The sequence below is a fragment of the Crassostrea angulata genome, chromosome 10, assembly GCF_025612915.1.
Source record: "Crassostrea angulata isolate pt1a10 chromosome 10, ASM2561291v2, whole genome shotgun sequence".
Classification (NCBI taxonomy): Eukaryota; Metazoa; Mollusca; class Bivalvia; order Ostreida; family Ostreidae; genus Magallana; species Magallana angulata.
Window position 1 is genome coordinate 45,852,158 of NC_069120.1, and position 13,556 is coordinate 45,865,713.

Sequence of the window (13,556 nt, forward strand, 5' to 3'; positions counted from 1 at the left end):
TCATCATGATTATTTCCAGCAGTCTGTGATTTTTCTTAGGTTGTTGTTGGCTTCGACCAATCGATAAACAGGGCGTGTCAATTTTAGTCCTGTCAATTTCTTGTCAGTTTCAGCCGTTGTAGATTTCGACTTATCATAAACGGTGCGTGTATATTTCAGTCTGGCTGCTTCTGTAGTGCTATGAATTTACTATAAGTTTTTGTAAGAAATAGAGGGAATAATACTTGGTAGATGTAAATATATTCATTTTAAGTCAAAACCTGGAATTTTCATATCGGCATTTAGAATATAAACAAAAACTTTGTTTGCATAACGAAAAATTGTAAGCTCTGTATCTCACTTATTACTTGACCAATGACGCTCAAATTTTGGTTGACTATTATAAATGCCTTACTGAAGCATTGTACACATTAGAAACAGAAAAATGATTTTTCACAAAAATCGTGGCTATGCTTCTTTGAAATTAACAATTTTAATGTGTGACAAACTTGGTTTATAATGTGAAAATCAAACCTCTAACTTACTCTTGTGTACATTACATTGGCAATCAGTTATTTTCTATCTTGAATACATGTTTTTAATACATGCATAAGACTTTTTGTGAAGTTCTGTTGTAATTCTGTTGTAATTCTGTTGTAATTCTGGATTGCAAAAAAAAGTATGTGTTCTCCTGCCTGTGTAGTTAACATAAATAGATTCACTTTTCAACGATTTCTGATCAGTGTAATGTTAATGGACTATTTTATTCAGAGATGCTTGCAACTGCATGCGAACTGGGTAGTGATTGTGGATACTGCATTATTTATTCCTAGATGAGTGACAAAACATCATATATAAATTGGTACAAGTATTTTATTTACAACATTAATATGTACTAACTGCATGCAACACATACAGTTGAAACTTCAGATTAACTTCTTCTTTTTTTAAGTTATGTTTGCAGCTAACTTTTGAGATTTGGATTGATATATGTTAAAATTCTAAAATAATTTTCAGTTTAATGAAAAACTTCTGGCTGACCTTTTTTAGCTGCTTATGTCTTACAGTTATCCGTACCATGTGCTTTTTACTCTTGCCTGTTGCAAACTGTATGTTATACTTATTTTGAAATTCACAAATGTGGTTGACTTATTCCCTCTGGAAGTAGCAATTTGATCTGTATAACAATCTGCTCCTTACACTTCTTTTAAGGAATCATTCAACTCTGCGACCAGCACAAACGAACAACACATTTGCCTCTTGGAATGCAAACCTGGGACAGCCATACACAATCAAATTTCATCTGACCATTACCCAGACCCGTACAAATGAAACTCTGAGACAGACACTGACTAGGAATGTTAGAGATATTGGTATGTATCATACATGAATGTTAGAGATAGTGGTATGTAACATACATGAATGTTAGAGATATTGGTATGTATCATACATGTATGTAAGAGATATTGGTATGTATCATACATGTATGTTAGAGATATTGGTATGTATCATACATGTATGTTAGAGATATTGGTATGTATCATACATGTATGTTAGAGATATTGGTATGTAACATACATGAATGTTAGAGATATTGGTATGTATCATACATGTATGTTAGAGATATTGGTATGTATCATACATGTATGTTAGAGATATTGGTATGTATCATACATGTATGTTAGAGATATTGGTATGTATCATACATGAATGTTAGAGATATTGGTATGTATCATACATGAATGTCTATGTACTAGTACTGTAAAGCAGATAAAACAACATCTACAATAATTTTCATGCTTTGTTAATAAGATGTACATTTATTAATTAACTGCAGGTAAACCACTCACACTGTCTAATGTTGATCTATAGGGGCTTGGTGGTTGGGCCATTTTTAGTCTAAATTGATCCCTTTGATAAATAGAACTCCATATACAGATTTAGGAAAATGTTAATGCTTAAATATGGAATTTTTCTTGATTTGATAATAATTTTTGTGATTGGTTTTGGCTGATCCCAGTTGTGTCCATTTGAGGCATCCAGCAAATTTCACTATTTACGCATGCATTGTGCCTTAATTGTCATACTTTATTTACTATACAATGATAGCCTCATGTTTATCTTTTTATAAAATTATACATGCAGATTTATTTACTAAAAACGTCATTCTAATTCATTTGCCTTGAGAGTAAATTATTTAGACAGTTACACACAGTATGATTTAAATCCCGTATTTCTTAAACATGAATGTTAAGAATATTAATCGAAAGTATGATTTGTCTACTAAATTATTAAGGTAAAGTTTATTGATGCTTTGCTAATTCAGAAATATTTTATAGCGAACATGCTTATAATGAATTGACGCTTACAGCGAAGTGAATTTCATTCCCCAAGACTCTATTTCATGTTGTAAACTTGACGGATATAACGAATTACGCTTATAACGAAGTTTAATTGCCCGTCCTTGGGACTTCGTTACAAGCGTGTTTTACTGTATTTGAAAATTGAAGATATATTTGATGGATACTTTGTTGACCACCCACCCTCCTTAAAATCTCAAGATTTATATCTGTATTTGTGTAATGATATTATATTAGGTTAACTAGAAACATGAATTAAACCTATGAACTTTTCTTTTTTTTCAGTCAAACCTGCTCCAGTGTCTAAGATTTTTGCAGAAAGCATCTCGAGCACAAGTTTAACATTGAAATGGGAAAATTCACATCCTGATAGATTTCAAATTTATGGTATTTTTTCTTCTGATGAATGGACTAGCCATAATTTCTCAGTAAGTAAAATTAAAGATTATAGTTATAATCTTTTACTGTGGTTTCATCAATATTCGTTGAATACCAATTTTTGTGGTTTTCTTTGTTTAGTTGATCCACTAAATTAAAAGTTCATTTAATTGCAATTTCTTCTGACATTTTGTATTGTTATGGTCATAGGTCACATATTTACACATCCTTGAAATTGTTTTTTGCATTGAATACATGAAACCACAGTAGTATGAATACTGATTTATTGAATCTGTAGCTTTAAGGTATACGTTTACTCTGAATGAAAAAAAATCCACTGATGATAATGAAAACCATCTATTCGGTGTTAAAGACCTATAATGGTAGTGCTATTTTTCACTTTCAAAAAAGTAGGTCAATGACCTACTTTTTGAGATAATGGCCATTAGATATTTTTTGAAAAATCAAGGAAAATCACTTAAAATTTTATACTATGTCTAAAATTTCTTATTTGTGAAAAAACTACAAATTGCTAAACACTTTTAAAAATGAAATACAGTTTATGAATTGCAGTGACACTAAAAAGACACAAGGCATGAAGTTTTCATTCACAATTTTTATGATATTCCAGTCCGAATTTCCTCTATCAATTTTCAAATTCTTACCCTTTTTTGATTCAATTTTACAAAAAAATGAATGATGATAATACTAAAACATTTATAGCATTAAACTAGGTATATTGACCTCACTCTGCAGGCATAAAAGTTATATGAGGTCAATGATCAAAATTTTGAGATATGGTGTCTTTTATCATTTTTAAGCATTTTTTAATATTTTTGTACTGAGTGTCATTCGAATATCTAAACAAAAAAGTGAGATAACAACAACTTAAAATATGCAAAATTATGTTGACTAACAAATAAAATCTTAACTTTGAATATTACAGTACTACCAAAAATATTTCAGTGAAAAACAAAATCTGAAAATTTTAGTCCGAATTTCCTCTGCTTTGCTAAAAGTCCAACTTTGTTTGAGCCTAATTCCATAATTTAGAAAAAAATATCGAATGGTTTTGTCAATAATACATGTAATTCATTTCATAAATAATTTTAGTGTTTAGAATAAATTTTACTCATGATATTGAACTTTTTAACAATCCCAATTTGAGAACTCAAACCCTGAGTAAACAACGTCCTTAACCAATTCATGCTTGTAACATCATTTTTAGCCCACATAAAGCAATATAAGTGGGTGCTCATGTGTGTAATGCAACCCAAAGGGCCTCTAATTGTTTTATTATCCCAATGTTTGAGATAATGAGTTTATAGTTTGATAACAATGCTTTCAGAAAAATCTTTCAAAAACAAAGGACAGAATACAAGAGATGAATTTTACAGACCTTATTCCGTTTACCAAGTACAATTTCACTATCACTCGGCGGCCATTAAGAAAAACGGGGGCAAACTCGTATGTACAGAATGGACATTGGAGCCGTCCAACATCAGCAACAATCAGAACCCTGCCGGATGGTGAGTTTACAACTGCAGTGTAACCTCAGTCATATAGGGTATTCTATACTTTGTCACTGCAGGTTCACTTCTCAGTCACTTTTTGCTAAACAATGATGTTTATTTTTCATGAATACTTAGGTGTCAAAAATACTGTGTGACCATATTACATGTATATTTCACAATTTATTGCAGAAAATGATTTTTAAACAAGATTTAATCATTGACAAATACCGGTAAATCTTCAAACAGGATTTTAATTTATTTTGCTTATTGTATAATTATTATGATGTACTTGATTCAGCAGCCAATTCTGTGGGCATAAAGAAGGAACATTTTAAATTTTTCTGTGAATCAATTACAACTGTCAACTATCGGGTAGTTATGTACAAGTATATGCTTACAGTATTAAGAAAATTGATAAAGTGATGGAAATTGAAATCTCATGTAGACGGAGTATAGTAATACGTTGTTTATCTGTATATCAATAAAAGCTATATAGACTTACATGTATACCAACAATATTACAACCAGTGATATAAAGAAAACCTGTCTGAGTAATTTGATAAAATTCAGGGCTGCGTTTTACAAAAAAAAACTTGCGACTTACAACCAAATTCTTGAATGCTTTCATTACAAATTTTTCGATGTTTTATTCTATTGGCTGTAAAATATAATTATTAAAAATCAAAATAGTTGTAAATAAATGGCTTTATACAAGATCATCCCAGTAGACTGAATATTTTTATGACTTTGTCGTAAGTTCTGTAAAACGGGGTTCAGATCTTTTAATATATTGATTAAGACAAAACTGTACCTTTTCCTCGAGTAATGGACTACCTGTTGCTTAGTACATAGTTTTACACAATGATGGTTTATTATAGAGCCAGTATCTCCTCCAATCATTATCGAGGGAAGTTTCAGTCGTGTGGGGGAACACCAAGTTGTCCTCTATTGGAAGGTCAGTGCAATTTTTGGGAGTTGATTTTAATCAACTCTCCTATGCAGTTACTCTGGCAAACCGAAACTGAAACAGTGTTCGGACCTATGCACAAATTATCACCACTGACAAGAGTTAGTTCTTGAAAAAAATCGTTAAATTCGATGTAATGAACGCTGAAGCATTTTTTTTTTAAAGGAAACCTATTTATAAACACCTAAGAAAAAGTCAGATTTTAAATAGTACGAACAATTTAGAAGTTTTTTTGCAGTCATATGTATTCCTACGCCAGAATTCAATATAGTCTCGTTCAACCATCGGCTGTCTCCGTACATCTCCGACAAGCAGAGAGTCAGTCTATATTTAGAGGTCGCACGAGCTATCACGTGACCTGGTATCTCTTATTTGTCAGGGATTAACGGAGACAGCCGAGCATCTGGTTGAACGAGACTAGAGTTCTTTATTGGTTGGATCCATACACTTTTTGAAATATTTCGAATACTGATACATAGTTTGATGAAATCAATTCTATTTTTAAATATCACACAACATGATTCATAAGAGGTTTTCTCGAAATTCTTGTCGGAAAAGTCCGAGAATCCATATTATAAAAATGTGCGTAATTCAAATAGAGATTATAATCTACTTGCCAAGGAAAATAACATATCGTTGATTTTAAGATAAATAATAATTGATAAAATCAACTCCCGTCAGTACTTTGATTTTATATTTGTTTTCTACTTCAAAGTGTAAGTCTGTAACCCCTGTATCTCACATGATTTTCTTATTGTGGTGTTCATGTGTACATTTGGATGTGAAGGTAAAAAAAAAAATAAGTATAAAAAATTATTTTATTGTGAGGATAAATACTGATTGTGTATTCTATACAATGATTGATTTTTATACCGATCACTTTCAAGTTGAATCTCTAATGCTGTTTATTATTTTCTGAGCAGCCAATAAAACCAATGGACAGGCGTGGAATTATATCCAACTACACAGTTGACTTTGCCTCATTAAATGATAACACGAAGAGTAGTATCGTCAGTCAGTATGAGAACATAAGTCTACCTTTGGATAGCAACAAATGGTACAACATCTCCATTTTCGCAGTGACTCTTGAGGGATTCAAAAGTCCATCCAACTCCGAAATAGTTCCTTCAAAAATTGGTATGTGAATAAAGGGTTAAGTTCCATTTTTAACATACAGCTGCATGGTAATTGGTGTGTTTGTTGTTTTACATCACCTTGAGGGCATTTCATCAATAAGAAGTCTCCATTGTGGGTCAAGAGTTTGAACCTAAATGCTAAGGCACTGTCTTAAAGTGTTAAGACTGTTTCAGCGCTAGAAAGGAAAGTCAACAATGAACACTTATACAATTTTATGAATACCAATACATGTAATAGTCTTCACACAAGCCTAGTTTTGTTCACCCAATGTTTTGTCCATTGTAGATTTATTAGTTAATGTTTAACTTTTGCATGCTATGTTGAATGTTTGTTTTATGTAACTCATATTCAAGACATGGTAATTGTCAAAAAATGAATTGAATTAAAGTTTTTGTATGTAAAGCAATAAAAAGTAATGATTTTGCAGGGTCAAGGTTACTTGCTGAATCTTAATTTTGAGCTGTGAGCATAGTTATCCAATTTAGTTTGGAAGTCTTTCACTGTTACAGAAATATACACTATTGGGAAGGGATTCCTTTCCTAATTTGGGAAATTAATTTTAGCAACATGTTAATTATTTTGTTTCCAAATACATGAAGTATCATTAACATATTGTGATTACAATTGGTGATGTATTTACACATAAATTTTCACCCTTATACTCTCAAAAATAAGAAAAATTAGATTGTTTTATAGAAAAAACTTTTTAACTTACAAAATGCAATAATACAGATACTTGTCCTTGTATTTTCTTTTTAATGGGGTCTGTTTTGTTTATACTGGTAATTAATGCAGTGACATTGGTTTGTATAGAAGGTGAATTAAAAATGGAAAATTCTTAGCAAATTTATTACATGTAGTATTATTAGAAAATGTTTTTAATGTAAACAACACAGGAAATTTATTGCGATGACTTGCAAAGAAAATGAAATTATTATGTAATAACTAATTAAAATGACATTTTTGTGATCCTTTATTCGATAGATGGACCACAGATATCTAGCGTTGTGATAGAGTTAAACAGGGACAGGACCGAGGCCCTGGTACACTGGGAACCAAACTCAGAGTGTCTGTACTATGTTGTCTTCTGGAAAACAGTAAGTTCTATCGCAGATTACAGCTTCTCCATGTACTGTTATTGGTTTCATCAATGTTCTATGATGTTCATGCATCTTTACCAGTAAATATGCTGGTGTTTGTATGTTTCATGTAATGCAAAAACTTCATCTTTTTCAAATATTTTTTATTAAAAACAAATGGTTTCCAGCTGTTCTTTTGATGCTTGCATCAATTCTTTCTTGTTTCTCTTTTGGACAGGACACCAAGTTGGACTGGAAAACTAGCATTCGGAGTAATACAACCTTACCTCTGCAGAACTTATCAAACTTGAAAGTGGGTGTCTCCTGTTCAGCAAATCTATCCCATAGCTCTCCAGCAAATCTATCCCATAGCTCTCCAGCAAATCTATCCCATAGCTCTCTAGAAGAGTCCATGGTTGTTGGAGGGGGAATGTGGTGGTCCAATTGTAAATATCCAGAGGAAACAGGTTTGTCGCAAATACACATGCAGACTCGGATAACTCTGTGTTCATTAATTGAATAAAGCTCTGAAGATTTGATACAGTATCCGCAACATTATTTTTTACAATCTTATCATATCGTGTGTGAACAATCCTACTGTATCATGCGTGTAAACTGTTCTATCATGTATTTATCCTATCAAATGGTGCATTAATGCTATCAGGTTTATCGTTCAATTTTAACAGTTTTTCCATTTATCGTATAGTGCTAATCATTTTGTGCTTATTCTTATGCAAGTAATTTTATTTTGATGTTACAAGTCTTTCAACTTATACGATATTTTATCAAACAAATAATGTACAATTCCATTCAGCATTATATCAAACCATAAATTTCTAAATTTTTTAGACAAAAATTTAACAAGATATTATAATTTCAATCACATCTGTAAGCATTGCAATGAAAATGAAAGATTAATGTAAACAATTGAAGTTCTTAGAAGAAATGTAATGTATTTACCTGTTTGTCGAATATATTAATAATAGTGCATAACTGCGTTACAAACATTTGCTTGTATGTAATGTATTTTGATGTTACAAGTCTTTCAACTTATACGATATTTTATCAAACAAATAATGTACAATTCCATTCAGCATTATATCAAACCATAAATTTCTAAATTTTTTAGACAAAAATTTAACAAGATATTATAATTTCAATCACATCTGTAAGCATTGCAATGAAAATGAAAGATTAATGTAAACAATTGAAGTTCTTAGAAGAAATGTAATGTATTTACCTGTTTGTCGAATATATTAATAATAGTGCATAACTGCGTTACAAACATTTGCTTGTATGTAATGTAATTCGTTATTTTTGTTGTTTTTTTTTAAACAGAAACAAACTTAAATTATTTATGATAGATCATATATACATGTATATATAGAACATGATTTGTATTTTGATTGAAACCGGTATTTACCGTTGGATTTGATGGTGGGCTGAGAGGTTTAAGGCGTTCGACTGGGGTATTTGTTAATGTAAACAATGTTAACAATGCAGACACATTATTCATATTTTAAGATTGCTTAATTTATTTAGCTCATGAATTTTAACTTGTCATTTTTGTATATTCTATACATGATGCAGCTATAAGTATTAATTATAACAACTCATACTGTAAAGAAAAAGAAATCTTGCAAATATCTTGATTCGTAATTAAGGTCTTCCGTTTCCAACGGAAGACCTTGTACTGATTCTGTTGGAAATTCTTCATTATTATTTTTCTTCTTCTTTTTCTTCTAGACGTTTCTTTAAACTGTAATATCTCGCTTGTTTGTCATTAGATTTTATTCAAATTTTCAGGGTTTATTGGAAATGACAATAGCTTACTATAGCACAAAATATTGTGAAATCGCTACTTCCGGTTTTGAGTTATTCCCCTTTGAATATTTTTTTAGTGGGTCTCGTGTACCTGCAAAGGCTCCGAGTTCATCGGTAGCAAGTAGTTTTAATTTACAAATCTTTAATGTAGACATCTTGAACGTTGTCCTCCTAGTTTTACATGTTTGATTTACCCACGTTTACTTCTTAAAAAATTACATCGAAATTTATGTTTCAAAAAATGTTAAATTTTGCTTACATCTTTGCTCAATAACTTTTTAGTTGTAAATTTTGTCTAGTCACATATAGAACAAGTTGTGCAGAATATTACGAGCTTTCATTTGATACCATAAAAAAGGGGCTAGCCCCTAAAATGAGGGGTCTAGATCCCTTAAAAGTCTTTGCCTCATAACTCTAAAACGGTAAATTTTTCGATATGGGCGTCGCTGCAAAAAATGTTGTTTGTGACTTTATTGATCTCATAAAACTGTTTTTGTGTTCGGGTATTGCATAATATGAGGGTAAAAAGTAATACCTGTTGACCAGTACTCGAGGCAATCTGGCCAAGTTTACGAAACTCTCCCTCGCCCGCGGCCGTGAAAATCGGTCACCATGGTCGCGACTGGGCTACCTAGCGGTCAGCGGTTATCTAATACACGAGAGTTGCGTCTCTCAAATATGAGTTTATTTAGCCGCAAACGCAAGCATTGTTTTAGTTTTGATTACACATAAAAGTTTATGGACTAAACGATTAGGTGTCAATTAAGAAATCGTTCAGTAAATTAATAAAATCAATGTCATTCTCATATACTTAAGTAATATCAGACATAGATCAATTGTGGGTTTCAAGTTTAAAATAAAGAACTTTTATTTGAGAGAATATGGTCATTATACTGCAAACTTTTCAAATCTTCCTGGGTTAAGAGCTGTGCGTGTCTGTGTGTTGTACCTTTACGTAATCTTTCCTTCATCCACGGCCGAGGAGATCAGCCGCGGCTGCACTACCTAGCGGTAAGCGGTTATCTATTTCACAAGTTTTGCACACCGCGACGCACACTTAGATGAATATGAACGTGTTTGAGTTTATAAAGCCGTAAATACAAGAACTGTTTTAAATTTATGTTATAAAAGTTTGTCCATCTTGTATTTATTCTATTAAAAATTTGAGTGTAAGTGAATATCAATGAACGATATTACTCCAAATCGGAAACATCGTCAGACATAAATTAATGGTTGGTTTGTATATCTAAAAAATTTTACCCCCCCCCCCCCCCCACAAATATTAAATGATGATCATCCCTCGCAAATGGCCGAGGCTGATCTCCTCGGCCGTGGATGAAGGAAAGATTACGTAAAGGTACAACACACAGACACGCACAGCTCTTAACCCAGGAAGATCTAGCGCGAGTGGACAAGTGATCCGCGGTCGGTTCGTGTTCTTTTACATGTACATTATCACGCGTTCATGTTTCATATTTTGCACGGACAGAACTACCGGTATATTTTATTATGTTTTCAACTATTATATAGGTTTAAAATGAAAAGATAAATTTATTTGAATTGTACAGTTGATTAAGCATTGATTTGATTATACGATAGCGTACAAGGTAGTTTAAAAATCAAATCAAATTATAATTAAAGTTCCATGTTACATGTTTGCGGTAGCTGCTAGCACGATAAAAGAATGTCCTGAATTGTCCTGAATTGAGGCATTTGATGATTATTTTAAAGAATATTCACATGAGTTTTAAACAACTTGAGATTAGGTTCTATCGTTCACATATTAATCACGCAGTAGTTTTTTCTACATGGTTGTTTGTTTCAGTATGGAAGCGAACTCATTGCTGCGTCCCCCTCCCTCCTCCCGCCCCGCTGACAAGTCCTTGCGCTGGATTTTTTTTAAATTGGCGAAAAGATATCCAGATCTGTCGAAAATCATTTTTGGTGACTTTTTCATATGTGTAACATTTTCTCCTCAACGTGTTTCATTTTCCCACCCTTTTATTTATTAGGTCAGTCTGTGTTAATTCAATCGCCATGTGCGACCGAAAATCTTGTGTCTCTTCTCAGAACATATGTAATTGAGTAACAGTTGAAAGGGGGCTTTTATAAACAATAAGACTATTATTCGAAGTCAATCATCTTCACATTGAAGATGTGAAATCGTAACCTGAGAATGTAGCTAATAAATAAACTTGTTAAACACGCTAAACTTCTATAGTTATGAACAGAATAATTCATAATGTATTATAATTAAAAGTTTGAAGTCAAAGGAAATTTTGTTCTTGGGAAATACGACTACATTATGCAATGCAGTCGATCGCCATAGAAATCATCAAAGTACTGCAAGTGTCGACAGATTTGAAAGACCATGATAATTCACTTGACTTGCAGACTATAGCGACATATCTGCCTCCCAAAAATATATGTGCTTCTCAAAGTTACACTTAAGTGAGATAAATGTGCGTTATTGGGGATTTTATTTATTTCTAATTGATTGAAAATTGATAAAAAAAAAAACCAACTTTTAATTGAAGTTGTGTATTATGAGGTTGTAATGCAACTTAATTTACTTACAAGGTTAGCTGCGGCAGCGGAATACTAATTTTAGCTGAACAATGAATATCCAATATATTAAAATACAAGATAAATAATTTCCAGAACTATAACACTATGCATGTGTATATGAAGGTTGCACCCTGATTTGTATGGCTGTAGGTGGGGAGGTAAAGATGTATCGATGTACATACAATGTATGACTGCACATACGGATTCCGGACCGTGGGTACAGACGATACCCATGATAGTCCTTTAATACATCAATGTGCAGTTTGATCTAGAAACTGACCAGTTTCATAACTTCTTCGAATTTCTCTAACACAGACTGTCTAATTCCTTTCCAGAATTCCAATTTACGCAAGCGCAATTGAATTTTTTTTTTCAATTTAATTAGTCAACCCACTGACATAAAAGAAGGATTTTGAATATTATTACGTTGTCGAGAGAAGTAATATTCATTTCTGTAAATAAGGTTATTTAATTCACGTTACATAGCGGTGTCTCTATGAAACAGCACCATCTGGTGTAAAATTTAGATGCTCGCTTTTGCATAAATTCTCCCGCTGATCTTCTTTTTTTAGCTGATTATATATTATTTTGAATGTCTAAGTCTACTCGTATCATTAAATAATATCAGACGACACACATTTCCCTGTAGAAAAGTTCAGAGAAGCCATCAATTTTGACTAATTACTAAATTTTATCAGCACGTAATAATTCTAAACTTGCACATTGTCTTCAAAAATTTAGAAAGATTTAAATAAATAAAGAAGTTATCCCATAGAAAAGGTTACATGTTTTGTAGGCGGGTTCGGTTTTTAAAAAAAATACAATTCCTGATATGAATCATGAGTACATACTGTTTATAACAATGCTTGCTACCCTTTGAAAATTTAACTCGCCATTAAACATCTCATTTTTTAAAGAATTTTTGAAACGATTACACAAACTATGTTCGACAAATAGTTTCGTAAAACATTTTCTTCCTTTCTTTTTCAAAACACGTTTTATATACAGGCTTTCAATCACAACATGTTTTTATAACAAAAGCAGAACTGATAGTTTACTCATTATAATATTTTGACACCATATCACATATATTTTCAACCCGCAGCAACAACGGAAGACCTACTCGTGGCTTTGCCACGAGCTCTGCTCTAGTTTTTTTTATCAATTTCTGTCATTATCAGATTAATCATGAAGATTGTTTAACGCAATTATAAGTTTATCATAAACATCAATTATCCTTTCATTGTGGCCCCTGAGCCTCTTGTTTGAGTTGATCATATGGAGATGAACTTTTCATATTGTAGAGCCGGCCCTGGCTAGTTCGTTGACTCTGACTCCTGACCAGGCGGCTCTGGATGTGACATGGACCCTATTATGTGACGGACTCTCCTCCTACCCTCAGTGGTTCAATCTTACATGGTGTGACCTTCACCCTTCAAAGGAAGTGTGTCAAGGTTAGAAAACGTTCAGTGTAATTTACTATTGATTTTTACAACATTTCTTTGAATTATAGAGACTTTGCTGCTTTAGTGGCCAAAATATATTTTTTTGGTGTTTTTAATGTTCTTTTTGTAGGGTTGATATGTAGACAAAGCAGTACTATATGTATACATAAATACTGACTTTATGAAATATTTTAGATGGTGCTAATTAAAAGGAGTGGCAAAAGTAATAAATAGGAGTGTGTTTTTCAGATGGTTCAATATCAATAGTATAAGTGATGATGTCTGTAAATTATAGCTGAATATTA

General features: G+C 32.1%; 1 protein-coding gene across 5 annotated transcripts in view; it reads left to right on the plus strand.

The window, feature by feature from the left end:
- The window catches only part of LOC128168361 (uncharacterized), a 39,356-nt gene that overhangs the window by 12,586 nt on the left and 13,214 nt on the right, over positions 1-13,556 (plus strand). For 4 of the 5 annotated variants that reach the window (XM_052834614.1, XM_052834613.1, XM_052834611.1 and 1 more), the window contains 8 exons: positions 1,192-1,352; positions 2,625-2,767; positions 4,066-4,246; positions 5,110-5,186; positions 6,122-6,335; positions 7,320-7,432; positions 7,653-7,881; positions 13,111-13,260. In XM_052834614.1, coding sequence (XP_052690574.1) covers positions 1,192-1,352; positions 2,625-2,767; positions 4,066-4,246; positions 5,110-5,186; positions 6,122-6,335; positions 7,320-7,432; positions 7,653-7,881; positions 13,111-13,260 — 1,268 coding nt within the window. Of the gene's footprint in view, positions 1-750; positions 842-1,191; positions 1,353-2,624; positions 2,768-4,065; positions 4,247-5,109; positions 5,187-6,121; positions 6,336-7,319; positions 7,433-7,652; positions 7,882-13,110; positions 13,261-13,556 lie in introns of all 5 variants that reach the window. The other variant, XM_052834615.1, reaches the window with a different exon arrangement.